The 18,776-nt window shown below is 39.8% G+C and overlaps 1 protein-coding gene across 3 annotated transcripts in view; it reads right to left on the bottom strand.

Annotated features, from left to right (window-relative positions):
• Positions 1–15,258, bottom strand: part of kcnq1.1 (potassium voltage-gated channel, KQT-like subfamily, member 1.1) — a 29,255-nt gene extending 13,997 nt beyond the window's left edge. For 2 of the 3 annotated variants that reach the window (XM_043245538.1, XM_043245539.1), the window contains exons 1-13: positions 14,747–15,258; positions 11,347–11,437; positions 5,566–5,692; positions 5,400–5,478; positions 5,184–5,280; positions 4,111–4,251; positions 3,865–3,975; positions 3,683–3,778; positions 3,486–3,587; positions 2,529–2,667; positions 2,394–2,420; positions 2,086–2,139; positions 1,862–1,988 (exon numbers count right to left, since the gene is read on the bottom strand). In XM_043245538.1, the coding sequence (XP_043101473.1) occupies positions 1,862–1,988; positions 2,086–2,139; positions 2,394–2,420; positions 2,529–2,667; positions 3,486–3,587; positions 3,683–3,778; positions 3,865–3,975; positions 4,111–4,251; positions 5,184–5,280; positions 5,400–5,478; positions 5,566–5,692; positions 11,347–11,437; positions 14,747–15,042 (1,487 nt within the window). In that variant the 5' untranslated portion in view covers positions 15,043–15,258. The remainder of the gene's footprint in view (positions 1–1,861; positions 1,989–2,085; positions 2,140–2,393; positions 2,421–2,528; positions 2,668–3,485; positions 3,588–3,682; positions 3,779–3,864; positions 3,976–4,110; positions 4,252–5,183; positions 5,281–5,399; positions 5,479–5,565; positions 5,693–11,346; positions 11,438–14,746) is intronic. The other variant, XM_043245540.1, reaches the window with a different exon arrangement.
• Between the last annotated feature and the right edge of the window lie 3,518 nt (positions 15,259–18,776).

Genomic DNA, 18,776 nt, shown 5'->3' with positions numbered 1-18,776 from the left:
TATCTCCGAATGACGAGAGTCGTTATTTACGCATCACAACCAATCCGAAATTTAGTATTAAGAGTGTGTAGGTAGTGATGATATCCTCCAGTGTGTGTTTTAGGAGCGCAGCGGTCAGAAAGATGTTTCTGTGGCATTGTTCTTTCCCCACCCCCCAATGCAGACGAACTGTTTCAGCTGCAGGCACGAGGAGGCTTTTGTGCCTCTCCCACCTCTTGAGTTAACAGCCTGGGTCAAAGGTCAGAGCAGGACAAATGTCCTAAGGGAGCGGAGAGGAGCAGACAGGAGCGAAGAGGAGAAGAGATCTTGTTAGATGAGAAAAGATGAGCAGAGAGGAGAAGAGACATTGTGGTTCTGGTCTTTTTGAGTCCCCACCCTGCTCTGCTGGGCATAAACAAATAAACATGTACACACACCCACACCGAGCAGGAGGAGAGAGAGAGAGAGAGAGAGAGAGAGAGAGAGAGAGAGAGAGAGAGAGAGAGAGAGAGAGAGAGAAAAGACAGGGAGAGAGCAGCCAGCTGTTGCCATTGCATCTCAGTGTGAGGCGAATGAAAGCTCATTAAACTTCAAAGATCAAATGAAAGCTTGTAGTGACAAGGCTCCTTTGTAGAGGAGATGCAATATGTCTCCTAAGAATGAGGATTTAGAAAGGAATCATACTTGAGACTTTAGAAAAAATGATACCTACCTAATTAAAATTCAAATCTCTTTTAAGTTGCTTTGGTGGAATCCACCTACATTTTTCCAGATGATTACATTAATCTCAGCGTATAAGGCACATGTAATGGTATCAATTCTGACTCTGAGATTAATATTCTAGCTATTTCGGCTACAGCTTTAGCTCCATCAAGGTCAATGTAAATAGACACAAACTGTGAAAAATCATGTGCAACTGCAGTTGTTCGCTGATTGTGTATCAAAGCGATGCTTTTTCTCAGTTTGACCTCCCACATCACCCCGTAAATATAATACACGTTTAAAGCAGCAATAGTATGATTTTGCCAAGAGTGTGTACACTTTAGAGAAACTCTGGCTTTGAAGTGCAAGCAGAAGGGTTTGGCCTACAAAAACACCTCCACTGCCCTCTTGTGGTTTCTCAAAATAAATAAAGTTCAAGCTGAACACCTTTTGTATTTTCAGATAATCAGGTAATAGAGGGCTATGGTTAGACACTCTAGAGTGGAGGACCCCATCGCTAATGGAAAGGGGCTCTCTGGATAATCTAATGGGCTGTATACCCCCAACAGTGACATGGTTCATTAGATTATTCAGAGACGGGAGCGCTCCATTGCCTGCGTAAGTAAATGGTTTGCAGTATACACAGTCCCTGCACTGTTCCACATGCTGAACAGCTAATGGGCCAAAGAGATTCTGATAATGACCTCCTCTCAGGCAAAACACAGCCTGCAAAATAACCACTCTTTCACGGGAACGCTTTGGGGCCCAGAAACATACACCCTGCACTTCTTCTCCTAGCCATGTTTTCACTTGAGCTGGGTGGGCTCGGAAAGCTGAGATGTGTTCCAGCAGAGATAGAGCAGATGTGTTAAAAGAGTTTTAAAGATTCGAGCCGAGAATCCAGCGACTGCAGAGATTAGCGGGATGATTAGATCTCATTTGCATTTACAGAGGCAATATTGTGAGTGTGAACTGCAGGGGTGTGCTAACTCTGAAACCATCAATCTAACACTTTTTTAATTGCCTATCCACAAGATAGCGCATGACGTGCCATCCATGACTTCTGAAAGATTATAAGCAGCTGAAACTTTCTGAAACTTGAATAACTGACTGTCTGCTGTCTGCGGTTGGCATACAGACAAGGTTTAAATTATGCTAAAAATGGTATGTTCTTACTCACTGAGACACATGAGTGACTGGAACGAGCGAAATCTCTCGCTCCAGCTCGGTTTCCATATCATCTGTGATGCTGCTGCTTCTCTGGAGCGTGGGCCGAGGCTGTATTTCCAAAATGCCAGGCTTTTTCCCTAAAGACACATAAAAACACAGACATCATTTTAGACTGAAATGGCTTTGCATTTTATTTCTTAATTTTCAACAAGCCAGCAAAGTTTTGTTACCCACCTGGTGATGTAGAGAACTGGAAAGAGGATAGAGAGTTCCAGGACGGCACCCGCTCTGTGAGGAGAGAGATCAAGCTCAATGCTTTTTTTTTTTTTTTTTTTTTTTTAAATGGCACATTTCAAATCGAATGATGCGTGTTCACTGTCTGTAATATGAAGGTTTACATACACAAAATGGCATGTGCTTCTGTTAAAGTGTCAGTGTCATTATAAATTTATCTGTGAAAAAAAAAAACTATCAAAAAGACAGGCATAGGGAACGGTAGTTAGCGAGTGAGTACAGACGCACAGACACTAACTGGAGCTCACCACATCTTCTGTGTGCGTTTGCCCCTTCTGAGAAAGGAGCAGGGAAATAAAAGATATCAGAGGAGAGATGCTTCAAGAGCATGAAAGATGAAAAACAGAAGAGCGAGCTGTATCTTAGTTTATTGCTGGTAATACCTGACTGTTGAATACTGCACACTGTATCTGGTCCACCGTCCTTCCCTTCATCTAAGGAGTCATAGGTTATGGAAGGTATGGTGGGAGAGCTTAATCCATCATCCCTGTCATTACTCTTCATTTTCTTCTTCATCTTCACCTGCCCAGAGGAAAAAAAAAACACATCTAAGCACATCTAAACCAGACATGGACTTTTATATAATTATTTCACCAAATAAGTGAGGATACTGGCTCTCACAAGTATACGAAAAGGTGGAACCATTAAAAAAATAAATAAATAAAAATATAAAATAAAAAATATATATATATATATAAAATCTGAAATAAAGACGAAGTAAAATGAAATCATAAACGGAAGCAACAACTTACTACTAAAAATGTACTAAAGTACTAAAATTGGTTAATCTGAAAAAAAAAAAATCTATTATAGCTTAAAAACACAAATAACTACTATAACAAATTAAAATGAAAATTAAACTAAAAATGTAAAATAAAGCTCATTCAAATGATAAATACATTTATCCGTGGAAACTAGTCATTTAGTCATTTAGATAGATTTTTTTTTATAAGATGCTTTCCACTGATGTATGGTTTTTAGGATAGGACAAAATAATAAACTAAATGAACGAAAAACTAAACGAAAAAAAAGTCCTTATCAATGCATATTACTAGTTTTAAATATTTATGATAGGAAATCTATTAATACTTAATGCCCTAAAGATTTTTTGGCTTAAAAGAAAAATCAATAGTTTTGACCCATGCTATCTATTGTTGGCTGTTGCTACAAATATACCCCCGTGACCTATGACTTATATGGTTTTCTAGAATTTTATTAATTTTATATAGATTATACTATACTACTAATTATAAAAATTAACTACTTATTTCATTTTTGTAAATTGTTGTATTAAGTCTGTTCGGTCTGTGCATACATGTTCAAATAGGTTGGTAGCCTACCTTTAATTTAGGGCTGGACACTGAACTGCTCATGTTCCTTTTCACAAATAACTTATAGGTGGCAGAATCACGATTTTCTAAGGCAAAACACCTCCAGGATGCCTTCAGCATGAGAACAGAAGAAACAGATCGACTCTGGAAATCACGACCGACAAACAACAAGCAATATCACATCTATAGGTACCAGTCAGGCACACCTGTATCAGGCATGCAGCTGCAGGAATTTGCCTGTTGAAATGTTTTTGTCTCTGTTTCTGCTGCACCTTCAGAGCAAAACCGGAGCCTAGGATTCCCTGTGGGGAAATACTATTATTCTTCTCATACACTGGCCTGCTGTGCGGGGAACAATTGCTCTGGCTATTAAATCTCTGTAACTTACAGCAGGGAGGGCAAAAAAGGAGATGGCAAAGACAGAGAAACATGATGCAATGGTCTTCCCTATCCAAGTCTGAGGGACCTTGTCTCCGTAGCCAATAGTGGTTACTGTCACCTGAGCATATGTACAGAAAAGACATTGACATGCAACACCCATTACTCAACACGATCCAGTTCATTGATGTATGCCTTCAATTATCCATGTAATAGCCATTGTGTCAATGAAAGGTATGGGTGGGGATCTACATACCACACCCCACCACAGAGCATCAGCATAGCTGCTAAACTCTGTGAAACCTCTGTCATCTACGGCATCCTTCTCCGCCAGGTACACGAAATAGGAAGAGAAGATGAGCCCAAGGAATCCGATATAAAGAGTTGTGATCAGTTCCTAGAAAAAGGATACACCGTTACACTCTACAGTGTTAAAAATGACCATTCTTAGTGTTGGGTAGAGATTCAGTTTGATTCCAGTTTATTTGGGTGTGTTTCAGTTATAGTGTTTATTTTTTTAAATAACATTTCATTATTAAAAAAAAAGCTAATACTGTAAATTACAGTAGGGTAATGTTTCATGGGGATTCATTCGAAATTATTTATTAAAAGAATTGGCTCAAGCAAGTTATTTGTTTTTAGATTCTGGCTGTACTTTTTGGTTTTTTGTGAGTCCCGCTGCTGTTGAGAAGCGGTGTACTGATGCTGATGCTGAATTAGATTTTAAACTATTAACAAGGCACAGGTCACCTTCAACAGAATGCTGTTACATTTACAAGAGACAAACTCTTTACAAATATATATTTTTAAGCAGCTACTGATAACTTACAGAGTAAGCAGGCTTTTATGAATCAGCATTAGGAATGTTTCAAATGAAAATCGTTAATATTAATATTTAACCCAGACTAATCTGGCATTAATCTCCTGTTGGTCCTAAGAACTTCTCATTTAAGAGTTTAAAATCTAACTGATTATATTTTTATAACTGAATATATATATATATATATATATATATATATATATATATATATATATATATATATAAAATGTCATTATTATTTTTTAATCATGTACATTTAAAACACTATTTAAATACCGAATATAAAATACTTCTAAAATGTTCTAACTGCACTGCATGTTCCTTTATTCTCCTCTTTAAAAAAACCACTGACAATTCACAGAAATTGGCCATTTTTTTTCTTTTGCTGTTGGTCTGCTGAGTGCCTCCACAGAAATAATCCGCTTAAAGCATTCTTTAAGTTCTTTACCAACATCCATGAATCTGTTGGGATTTGAAAAATAAAAAAAACTAACAAACAAATGCTTCACCTGCCGATGAATAAAGACTACCGATCCAAGCAGTCTCCAGGTTCCTCCCTGTCGATCCACATGCAGCATTCGCAGGATTTGAAGGAAGCGGACTCCTCTGTAAACAACATCATGTCATGACTTTAAAACAATGTAAACAAATTACATCTAAATGTCATTAATCCTGCTCCACATGGGACAAGACCCCTGGACTTGTTATTATGATATTAACCTTACCTGACAGTAGAGGTGGCAAATACCTGACCTTTAGAGCCAAATATCAACACAACAATGGAGGCCACCACAACGATCATGTCTAGAACAGGAAACACATGTAGACAGATCAATAAAAACAACCAGAAAACTAAAAGAGGCTCTTTTGAAAATGAATTTACAAGCTCACCGATAACAGAAATGGGCTTCCGGGCAAAGCGTAGCCTGCCCTGAATTCCCACATATTTACTCCGACATCCGGCTGACCACAGGCGTACCACATACTCCACTCCAAAGAACAATACCAGCACTAATTCCTGCAGAATGAAAGAGACAGACGCACTTACACAAAAGAGCGCTAAATGCATATATTAGTGATATTATGCGCTTATGACGATGAGAAATGATTGTAACTGAGACTTAATGTGAGATTTACTAGAACATAACAATGTAAGTATAAAGAGCTAATTGATTCAACAGAGAAATGCCGTGCTACAATATAACTCTGTAAGTACAGGGAGGTAATTTATTTGAGCAATGAGACGTCTGCTTTGAGAATGGGTTTAACAATACAGCTTTATTATGTAGAAAATGTGAATGGCTGTCATTGTAGAGCTCTATGGCGATCTAGATATTCCTCATGAGGAATAGTACTGCCTTTTTAAAATATTTATGAGGTATGCCCAGAACAAAATCCTCCACTGTGTGCTGTGCACCTATTGCAACTCAACGCAGCAATCCCATGACCATGATATATAACAACAGCTCAGTAGACAAAGAATCCATTGAATTCGTCGTATTTGTTGTTTGTGTGGGATAAAAGATAATAGCTGAATAAATTATTTGGTCACGCATCATTTGGAACGTAGTTTGCAATTCATAAAGCATATAATACTAATATACATGGGATGCGTGTAGCAGATGCGTATTAACACTGACACAGGGCTGTGTGAAAAACACAGGACGGCTGGTTCATGGTCATGGCCAACAACAGCAGTTGCCCTCGTCTCCTTCTTAAAGAAGAGAAAACAAAAGAAGGCTGAGAGTCTGCTGAGCGCAGGCCCTTTGAGAGCTGCGAGGAACCAGACATGTATGAGTTATGAGGCTGGCCGTGAAGCCCTCTGTCACATAAGCAGTCTGGAGAGCTGGATCCGGGTCTGAGAAGAGGCTAAGAAGGAGCTTGGTCAGCTGCCTAGGGACGGCTGCTGGCACAAAGCCGGAGAGTTCGCTTGCCTAGCCTGTCTAAAGCTCCTCCAAAAATGAAATGAAATTGCAGGCACAGCCCTAGCCTGTGGGAACAGACAGAACATGAGGTGTGAAACAACACACAGTAGCAGAAAAGTGAGCTGGACCAGCTGAGGTCACGGCAGAGGAGAGAGCCTGCAAAGCAACTGAAAGTAGGCCGACTCACTATTTGTCAAGTTACACGCCAGTTAGATATTTTTAGGTGCATTTCGGAAAATTACAATCATACTTCATTATTCATTTATTCGATAAATGATAGAAGAAAGAGCTAAAGTTATGTTTTCTTAATGTTTCAAAATAGCATAAAATATTCAAAATATTTCAGAATAGTCTTTTCGAACTCTCTAATTAGACGTCCGATTAGAAGTTCTCACTCCATGCTGCTGCTACTCGCTATCTAATTAAATCTAGGCTTGTGATCACACTGACCAGCTGGCATTCGAAAGGTCTGGGTGGACGGCCAGTGGGCGACAGAGGCCATGGGATCAGTTTTGAGGGGGGGTTTGGTGTAGGGTGAGAGGAAACAGGACCCCAGATGCAAGGGCCTCTCTCAGTTACCATGGCGATGAGATATCTCATCCAAAACGCAGCTGGAATGCGGTCGCCAGGGTGAGCAGAGGAAGGGTTCACTGTAATAACAGCAAGGGCCAGCTGACCCTTGTCCTCAATCTTACAAGATTACATTAAATATTAAAAATGGACTTATTATGAGCTCGTGACTTGGCATCGAGTGGCTTCTTTTGCCTTAGCCTTTCATGCTCTCGCCAAAGTAAACACTTGAAGTCTGATAATAAACAAAGCCCGGTGGCATTAACTAACCCTTCACACTCTTGAAAAGAAAGACACAATCCAAATAAGCTACTGGTGTGGCATTATGAAGGCTTTTAAGCAATTAGTTTGGAATCAATGGGTTTTATAGGGATGGTTAGATCAAAAATGCTATTCTGGAGAACGTGTGATGAAAGAACTTTAATCATACAGGTTTGGAAGGACATGAGGGCGAGTAAATGGTGACACAATTTCCACACTTGGGAGAAATATTTCGCTTTAACCCCTCTGACTGAAAAGCCTCACATTAAAACGTTTTTGAGAAGATACACAGATTTATCTGCATTTCCCAGCAGTCCTTTACATCCTGTCACACACAATAGAACGACATTTGCTGCTGTGGGGGAGGGTAACCGATGAAGTGTTTTATCACTGCAAATTGGATGAAGGCGATTTGTCCTAACACCTCAAACACCACCAGCTTTAGAAACGAATATTTAAAAACTCCAGGGGTTAGGAAGTGCTTTCACTTCATAACGGCGAATATCACTTCAGGCAATTAATCACATCACATCCCTAATCGCTGCAGAACATCTTTTAGAGAGCTACAGAAAAATGCAAGGGTAATGTTTAGTTTCTATTAGCTGCATGAATCACAAAAAGCCTAAAAGCTCCTTTGACCCAGGGTTAAAACATTACCACAGATTGCTCAAATACAGCAATAAATGCTCATTGCACATTCATGGTGGTTTCAAATAGGAAACATTTCATCATTATATAGGCTTTTGTTCATTTACAGTTATATTAGCCATTCACGGGGGGCCTCGGTTAACACAAGGCCCTCACTGACAAAGACAGCGACATCTGTGTTCTGTCCAATTAGGGGAGGGTTCTATCTGTAGCTGATAATTGCCTGGAAAAGGGGTTAACACCTCGTGGCGGGACTACTGTCCTCACAACACCTCGAGACAGAGCTTCATGATGTGTTATCACACTTAGCATATGGAGGAAGTTCGACGACAGCCATGACGCTTCACATGGGAAGCACGTGAGAGGTGAGATCACAACCCTTGGGTGTGGGATTTTGCGAGGCACGCGGTGTCGGGACAGTGCGGTGTCCTGCGTGACTTTCGAGCGCCCGTGTGACTTCTGCCGCCTGGCGCTGTTACGCAGGTAATGATCGACCTCTGAGGCATCACCCCAGAAGTGTGACACACACAATGGTCTTTTTTCGCTCACAGAATAGACTCAGTTAATAAGTGTCAGTGGCATGTGTGTGGCTGTAAGTAGTGCTAATGTGCAGTAGCTCTCCCTGCTCACGGTGAAACAATGTCATGCTAATATGGATTAAGAGGGCCTATCAAGACTATTAGAGGCTGACACCGGTAAAAGAGTTGAACAATTGATCTAAGTTAATGATTAATCTGCACTTAGTAAGATTTGCCTGATAAGCTTTAGCTTCATTTGCATAAGCACTTACTCAAAGTAAAAAAGAAAAGAAAATGTGGGGATCTAAAAACATGAGATCTGCTAAACCGGTAGGATTAATAATATGGTGTATGGTGTCTATTAATTCTTTTCGAAAATATGTTAATTGATTTTTAATTAATTAGTGATTTTTATTCCGGGACACTTTCCTGATATGAAGGAGAACGAAGAAGAAAAGTCTCATTACAAGAACAGAATTTCTTGTAAAATTTCATCATTATTTAACAGGGAAGAAATATTTCAACAAAACTGATCCATTGCCTATTAATATTAAAACAAATTTTGGTCACCATGTGGTCCAATCTACAAGCATGGGTCAAAAATCAACAAATCTCTAAAAATATCACAAAATTTGACCTTTTATGAGTGAGAGAGTACAAAATTAACTTTTTTCTTAGCTAGACCATCAGCACAGTTTATGCCCCACAATAAATATTAATATTTAATATTTATAAAGTAAATAACATTCTAATCATCGAAGTGTATATACAAATACAATTTTTTACTTTTTTTAACAAATCAACATATACACTGGCACGTGTTTCACAACATGGATACAAAGACATTCAAAGATCTAAGAATATATTTTCTTTTTTACATTTATTTATTTATGTTATTTCTTAATCATGGATACTCTTATACGTCTGTGACCCATAAACATTTAAGCGTTGTAAAGAACTTTTGATCGTGGCTTAGCGAGCAGTTTGAACGTCATGAAAAGATGTAGAAAGGGGCAAGTGTGCTTTTGTTTGCCTCAACAGCTGTGAGACGCAATGTAGAGGGCCGTGCCTCATTAAAATAGGGTGTGAACTGGGTGGGGGGTAGGGATGACATGGTGGCTGGGTCTAAATAAGGGTTTCAGCCCCTAAAACAAGGGTTCTACTTCCTGTGAGAACACCCTTCTCCCTCAAGTTAGTATCCACCCATGCTAAAAGTACGCTATTTGATTTTTGATAGTTACCCTTAACACACAATAGATAGCACCTGTTGTAAGCTTGGTTAAGCTCAGAGCTGCTGTAAGAAAGCTAATCCAAAAGGGCCTTTTCTGCACCAAGCCCTAGATTGTGGATTTAACTTGCGATGCGAGGCATCAGCTAATGAACACAGCGCATAGATTTAATCCCATTAGCCGGCGGTCGGATTGACCTCTGACATGCAGTCACTAGTTATAATCTCCAACCCTCCTTTTTTCCTTTTTCTGCCAGCCTTAGACAATTGATTCTCTTTTGTCTCCGTTCTTCGACCTGTAAACAGGCAGCGTAAGCTTGCAAACACGCATATTGCATGCCGGGGAGTATTGACTAATCTAGACATATGGCATTGAGGCTTTGGACCTTTGACACAAAAGCTAGCTATTGTTTTTGAATCTGGTATTGATTATGTTCATATTTAACACAGCCCCTGTCAGGGAGGAAATGCTTCGACGAGCGCATTAATTACTTGACAGTCTGTGATCTGAATATTGATCAAAACAAAGCCTCAGATGCGCTAACAAGGCCTGAAGCAATTAATGCTTAGCAGAAACGCTGCCATGGATTATTGAACAAAGTAAACAGAATGATTTAAGAGTGCCAGCTCAAGCTGCCGTTCTAGACAACAGAACACCTTCATCTTCTGTGAACCGAGCCAGCTCCTCCAACGGAGACTTTGTGGTGTCAGTTACAATGCTGAGGGTATTACCAGGCCTTAAATTCATCAAGACAGTGGTTCTCAAAATGAAAAGTGTTAAAACGAATGCCCACGTTCTCAAATCGTATTCACTTTGGCACATTTAACTGTGCCGTGTGCCCTAGCTCATATTCCCTTTCTCCTCGTGTTGTCTGGCCTGTTTTGAAGGCAGAGAAGAGAAAGATCAGTAAATAACAACTTTTCCTAACAACATAGGACTTCAAAGTCCTGGAATACAGGGCACAGATTTATTTTTTATATATTTTTAGGCTTTTAGATTGACAGTTACAGTCTTCCCAGCTACTGTTACTGTGATCAACTCAAAACAATAATAATAATAATAAGTAATTGATGACCCTTTAACGTTCCTTGTATGATAAATTACATGAGTGTTTCTTTTTCCTACATTAGATGTGGGCAAAAATCATTCTAGTTTCAAGAAGGGAGCAACCAAAAATGTAAAGCTACTGCATCAAATGAGATGAAAAGTGACGAACTGCTGCCCTCTGCTGGAAGAGGTCGATGGCAGCAGACTCTCTGGAGAACGAGCAATATCTAAATAAAGGCAATATATAAATAAAAACGCATGCAAATGTGAATATTATCAATACCATCTTCAATAGCTGCTTTTGGGTCCAACGCTGTAAATCCAGATTAGTTGATGATTCCTGTGCGTTATGCCTATTTTCTACAATTATCCAAGGTCATCATCACCAGGTATTATATATTGTATTAGGCAGCAAAATTATTTAGATTCATTTGACAATATTACACACTGTAAGTCTAAAGCATTGAGACTCACCACCCAGAAGAGTGTTTTATTAGCCAGAGTCTGATACTCATCAATGGTGGACAGCACACTGAGGATCAGGCAAGAAAGCACAATGAGGAATCTGTAGACATAAAAAGAAGACGTCACGTCATCATTTATAACTATAATAACACGTCTCTTACTGGTGATCACAAGTAAATTATCAATGTAATGTTTACATAACCAAGAAAAAAACAACTGGACATTTTGAACGTTCAGAGAAATGATTAAAAATTCATAGAAAATATATTTGTTAGCTGGAATCAGCCTGAATATATTCGTTTAAGGAAATGCATCTTTTCTCATAGGCCTTTTGATTGACTAAATTATTCTATTTTAAGAAATCTGATTTTTTATTCTTTTTTTTTTTTTTTTGAGAGAGAGAGAGGGGAAAAAACAAACAAAATTGCATGTGTTGTAAAGGGTACAGATTGATTTCTAAGTCCCTGTAACACATCACTGCAAGGTCATCGTGTGCACGCAGTCGAAACCAAACAGAGGCTTTGTTGTAACTCCTGAGACAAAAGAAAAAGATCTTCTTTTGGTGAGAAAAGATTGTTTGCTCACAGGCAGCCATGTGATCAATCTGAACAAATCCTAAGTAACCGGTCTAACAGCATATAAAGAAGAATGCAAAAAACAGCTTTTTGGTATATAAATACCTTATTGATTAATTAGGAACTAAATCAATCTTGTAATTAAAAATGTACGTTAATATAATCTGATACACAGCAACAACAGCACAGTATTCAGTACACGCTTTGTTAATTTGTAAATGCTATTTTTCAGTGTTTGTTTTTTGGGATGACGCTTAACCCATTACAACAGCTTCATCAGCTCAATAATTCATCAGTCTGACTGAATTAACAATAAAAATGAAACACCAAGAGGTATGAAACCCAGCTGCCACAGACAAACAGTGCCCAGCTGTTGCCTGTCATCACAAATTCAGAGGGAGGGGCCAGAAATGTAAGTAAACATACAAACATAACCTTGGGGTAAGATGGCTGCCTGACAAATATCTATATTATTATGTAATCATTATTGCTGAATGACCTTGAACCAGCCGCGAGCAGTCTGTGGGAGAAGTTACATGTCAATAAACACGCCGCAGGCTACCGTGCAATGCGACGAATAATGGATCTACCAATCCACGGCGGTTAGTCGGTGGATGATAAACGCAGCAAACGACTGTGTTGCTTACAGCAATTAGAGGTAAGATCAACAGAAAATAATCAGAGCAATGAGAAGCAGTGTTCTGACGAGTGGAGATAAACAGAATCAAATATGCAGCATGCTATTTTAACTATTCATACCTGCAGAAACCGAAAAAATTTGTAGCATTTAATAGAGTGAAAAAGGAAAGTCTGGGGAAGCAATGCATCAGAAAGAATCAATTGACGTGTGTGCAAACTGAGCTAAAGACAACCACAGAGTCAACCACAGTCGCCGCTGAATCCCACGAACCAAAACTGGGTGCATCCGTAATTAACGGCAAGCAAAGCGAATACGCATAATCATTTTTAACCAGAAAAGTCAAATTTGCCAACGCTAACGTAGAGTTTGACACGGAGAGACAGGCAAGCAAGCAGATGGTAGATAGACGTCAAGATTGATACCCATAGATAGATAGATAGATAGATAGACACAGACAAACAGAAAGATACGTACATAGACAGACGGAGACAGAGACAGAGATTCTTGAAGTGCTAAACACTAACTGAATCCTACAGTGTGATTAAATCGGTCGCTTCTACCTTTCTTCTACATTTCTCTGTTGTGCTTAGTAAAGGCCGCGTGACATCGAGGGACATTTCACTCACTTATACCGCTGGCCAGATAACAATAACAATGAACGGCACACAATTACTAGTTTTTCCAACAGCATGTGCACATGCACGCAAACAAGGGTCACGCTTTGATAAGTGCCTTTCGTTCTCCCATGGCTTTGCAGGCTTTGAAGCGGCGATAAGCCTGTGCACATTCTTGGCTAACGCAGCCTTCCTCCTACACTCACACCACAGAAGAACGCTTCCGTATTCAGGCGAGACTCTTCAATTTCCTGCTGCAGTTAACAGTGTGGTCAAGTGGTCGACTACCGCTCAAGGCCCTGGGCTAGAAATGCAACAGGTGGGGGATGAATTATGCACTGAGGAGCCCAGAGAGCCCAATTGTGCCCTTAAGCGATGCAATTAACCTCAATTTTCTCTATAGGGACCATCACAATATTAGTACACCATAAATCACTTTGAATAAAATGCATGTGCTACATGACAAGCCACCAGTTAATTACAGACTAACCTCCAACCCTCGGCCTCATGCTCATCATTCTAGCAAACGCATTAAACCAAGTATCAGTCAAACGATCCACGATTAGGGAAGCCGTTAACGGTTTCTACAAGACGACGACGCCTCACAGTCAGATTCCCATGTTCTCGTGGCATCTCTGCCCAACAGCACTGAGTCACAGGGTTACCAAACCCACGGGGCCCCTGCTGAACAGAGTCACCTCTGCAGCCAAGTTTAGCCGCCCGCTATCACCTCCTCTGCCGCTCGAGATACCATGAAAGGTCTAATCAGTCCAGTCATTTTGAGAATTACAAAACAACTACTTTATGCCGAAAAGCATCCTTTTAGGTTGCTTTCATTGCATTAAAGATGATCTCAGATCAAGTACTAGACACTGTAAGCGATAGCAATCATTTTTGTTCACTTGCTATTCCAAAATTTGCAGAATATCAAATAACGCCTCTCAAGGCAGCTTTTCAGAAATCAATCAATTTTCAGATTTTTTTTTTTTTTTTACTTTCTGCTTTTACTTTTTTTGGGAAGTGTAGTGGAGATAAAAATGCGAGGCTTAGCAAAAGGATTGGGGTAAGGACGTAACAGCTTTTTATGCTTTTTCTGTGCACGGGCCCACAATTCTGACTTATTAAAATCAAACCAACAAGCATTGTAGGTTGGTTGGATTGATGCATGTTTTGAGTTTACATAAAATAGTTAATTTCCATTTTTTTCCCCAGTGTATCAGTTAATACAACGGTTGTTTAATATTTAAAACACTTACGGAAAATGAAAACGTCCGCGAATTCTATGCAGAGCTCAATAATAAATGACATACATTGCAATAAATTAATTATTCATTGTTTGTAAGATAACTTAATTTCTCGATGCTGAAAGGCTGCACTAAAGAGAAGGTTATTTCGCGCAGAATGAAAAGTGACCTTGAACAATCATCTTGCATAACGCCGTGCTCTTATCAAACATTGATTAAAGCAGTGCCTCTTGCAACAATAACCCATTTTTTAAAATATATAATTCTGAATAGGAAAACACGATTGTGCTGTACACCGTTTCTCGTTCTCAAAAGCAATCGGAATTAAATACTCACACTGTAAAATGATACACAAAGCATTTCCAACCCGAAGGTCTCTCCAAAAAATTGTACACACGTCCTTGAAAGTAGGATCTAGAGAGAGTGGGACGGGTGGCGCTGTACACGGACACGCGGGGATGGAGGTGAGATGCCTGGCGTTGAGTGATCACTGCCGGCTCCGCGGACGCCGAGGGACTACTGCCGAACCACACGCTGTCATTTCGCACGTGCGGAGCTTCACTCATCTCCAGTTCTGAAGGTCCAATAGTCCACGAAGTCTCCGTCGCTGTGCTGTGAGGTGGGGAGGTCATGCTGCTACTGAGGAGAGGCTTTCGCGGATGATCTCTCACCCGGTTCAGAACTACACCAACTTTTTGTGTGATGACAACTTGGCTAATCCCGTGCTACGCCTGCGCTCAGAAAAAGTAAAAGGCACTTTTTTGGCATTGCTTCATTGGCGTTTCGGGATGAACGGCAGCGCCTGAGAGTAAGGTGCAGCTGGCGGGACAGGAGGCGGCATGACTGCATCAGCAGCGGCACTTGACTGTGTCTGCGTGAAACTACACGCATAAATACTAATAACTCAACCGTGAGTGACGTACCAGGAAGCACACAGCCACATGCCATTGCCACCAAAGGTAAATCATGAAATGAATTGTATCAGATAAATGTTTAATGTGAATAAATATATCAGCTATTTTTGTATTGAATAGTGCAAATAAAGGGCAAACCTGGGGAGTGAAAACTTTTGACATCCATCTTTGCACACTGAGGACGACTTCAGGGACTCGTGCAACTGTTACCATGCTATAGTTTGAGAATGATGCCACAAACCGGCACGAACCGAAACAACGTTTAATGGATTTATGCACTATGCGATGGAGAAAGACATAGACAAATAGTATAAAACAAAAGAGCGACAACTTTGTGGACTCACAGCAGGCAGTAGCAGACTTCTTGCATTCGAGCAGTTGTCTGTATAAAGTCAAAATATTTCTGGTATTACTGGAATAAATGAGAATCAGCTAACCATAATACCAAAATAAACAGTAAACCCTAAGTGTAAGACCATTTTTCTAGAGAAATAAAACTGTTAGGGAGTATTTGTGTTTGCTAAAAGGTGAAGGTGCCGTTTCATTCAGCATGACCTTGAATTGGTGCCTCACCTTGAGGACTCAGGAAGGTATTGATTCACTGAGACGCAGGTTTCAAATACTGTCATGTGGCAAGTGATGACAGATACTGTTGTCAAGTAGATATTAAGATAGGCCATAGTGAGATGTAGGTAGAGATCATCTGAACATAGTGTAGCTTATCCTCAAATACTTTCAGCACAGCAGACAATAACCTGACTTGCTCAGGTCAGATAAATTTATGATTTAGTTCCAGCTGATGCTATAAAGAATTCTCTGTGGTTCCCTTCACAATTAACAAAGAATGACTGTGGAGAATCGTCTGTATTGGTGTTTCTTGCTGTGCCATGAAAAAAGAGAGAGACCTACATTTTGTGTAGGAGAAATCTCTTTGACTTGATAGACTTTTTTGCTGAACCTTGAGTCTTGCACCAAACACAGTCTAATCTCTGAAAAGCCATGTATTTGTAGGATTATCTTTAGATGCATTGTTTTTAAGGTTTACCTGAATGCATTAAAAGTGATGCAAGGATTGACTTTTGATTTATTTAAGCGCATTTACGTTTGCAGCCCCTTAAAATTAATAAATAAAGATCATTCTGAATTTGGCATGAACTTGTTTATAAAAGATTCAGCTGCAGTGTCTTACAATATACAGCAGAGAGCAGCATTTTCACTGACCTTTCCTCCCTCCCTTGTCAAAACAGCAAAACATTAAAAGATCTCATAATTCATCAGATCTCCTACTGGTTTGACAAAGCTCAGTTTGAGCTGATACCTAGCAGCTCAAAGTGGCATCACTGAAACCATCATATGAAAAATCTATCAAGAAACAAAGCAGATCCTAAATGCTATTGTAAAAATGCAGCCTTCATGAATACTTTCTGTAAGTAACGGGAAGAAATGGACATTAATAAATGGGTTACTCACATATCGCATGCTCTTTGCAGCTACGGGTTCCAGATGGTTTTATTTCTGTAATGAAAAGAAAAATTATTCACCTTTTGCTAAAATGCTGCAAGAGTAACCTGTTTCTGCTCATTTTTAGAAGTGCTTATATGACTTGCATTTGACAGCACTTTGAAAAATCCAACCACATATAATGTTATTTGTCAAACGTGGTATGCTCCTTGCTGTGAAGAAATCACTTCATGAGCCTTGCCAGCACAAGCTTCTTCTCAGAAGTTCTTAGCACAACTGGTTTCAATGCGTCTCAGCAGCAGGAGCTTTTCCCCAATTTGTTACATTCAGAAATTTTTGTAGGTACTTTTCCTGACCTACTTTTTGACCCGAAGGACAGAACTTTAGTGATCATAGCTAGAATGGTAATGCAAGTCCCTTTGACTTCAACGCAACCTAAAAGCTTTAATTAGACCCATCTTCCAGTTGGATCCTCCACAGAGCCCTCTAATGGAGGTAAACGGAGATGTTGGATCTAAATGGCAGAATATGGATCTGTAATGATCCATTTTGCTTGTGAGACAGGGAAGAATGACTATTTTTTTGTCTTTTATGTGGTTTGTTTTGATGTTTGGAGCAGATGCTAGTGCTACCTGCGGCTCCCTGCTGAAGAAAAGAGCTGGCTGGTGAAATGTCATGAACGCTTTCTTTATATGGTGGATTTAATGCAATGCTTTTGAGCACCAACCATACAATGAACTGTATCATAAAGCACCTATTGGGGTGCCTATTGATTGAGCCCTGCAGAGCTCAAATTCATTATAACTGGAGTGGCTTTTGATAACGTTTTGTATGTGTTGCCTAGAAAAGTGCTTCTCTCTCTCTAACCGAGTAGACTCTGTCGATTCTCAGAAACCTGAAATTAACCATTGCCAACCCTCAAGCGCAGTTACCTCGCTTCAACTCCATCACACCCTGAGGGATTAAACCCCTCGCTTTGCACGACTTTGTTAGCGTGGGTGTGTGTGGATGTTCTGCGGGAGTCTAAGGTAGAGCGGGGCTGCGCTGAGCTCCTGCTTAGTGAAGTGAGAAGAAGGAAAAAAAAAAAATCACTGGATATTTTTATCCACAGTGCTGGATTTAAACAACTGGAATGGGCTGGAAGTGAATGTTGAGTGTCTTCATGAGATAAAGAGGGTTTGTTATAGCTGATGCATGCCCCAGAGTATCTTTGATCGAGCCGGTGGGTTACCAACAGATATTCTGTCCTGGGAAGAACAAGTATATTTGCTTGGGAATTCACTGGTGTCTGCCTTTTATGCCTAAAATCATTGATCTTCAATGCATTTCATGTCAAGCATGTCAGCGATTGGCTGGGATGAAGTCCCTGGGGCGGTCCGTGAAGCTGTACAAAACCTTGAACAGGTACTGATTGAAAAGAGAGGATTCACTGCTGACATCAGGAATACTAATGCGGTTCAAGGTTTTTTTAACACCTGAGATGAATTGGAACAGAATAGCTCTTCAGTGCGCCCTTGCTTGTCTATCTCCTCGTAGAGTGTAAGTGCTTTCACCTCTCCTCACCTCTGAAATGTTGTCGAGGCAATATACATCCAGACTAATGGCTTATAAACGCTCTTTTATCGGCAAGTCACCATGTTCGAAAAAAGTGTACGTCGGGGGAAAAAAAGCACAAAAGATGGTGACAAGTGAGTGACTGGAAAGAAGTTGCATGGTGTCTCAGGCCATTGCAGAAAATTCAATTAAATAAAATGTAATGCAAATGAGTACTTTTTTTTCTGTGAATCCATTACAGACAGTGTTTAGTACCTCTGGCAGTAAAATGCTTTTTTCTTTTTTTTTTTTTAAATGTTATAACATATAATGCATTAGACAAAGTTTTACTGGCAGTAGGTAATGGCATAGCTAATAGCATGAAACGATGAACAAAAGTTTTTTTCAGCCAAAATTTTTGCATGATAAAAAACTAAATATGACCTCATGTCGTGTCA

Source organism: Puntigrus tetrazona, chromosome 7, assembly GCF_018831695.1.
Source record: "Puntigrus tetrazona isolate hp1 chromosome 7, ASM1883169v1, whole genome shotgun sequence".
Classification (NCBI taxonomy): Eukaryota; Metazoa; Chordata; class Actinopteri; order Cypriniformes; family Cyprinidae; genus Puntigrus; species Puntigrus tetrazona.
This window is presented reverse-complemented; position numbering and strand designations above follow the sequence as displayed.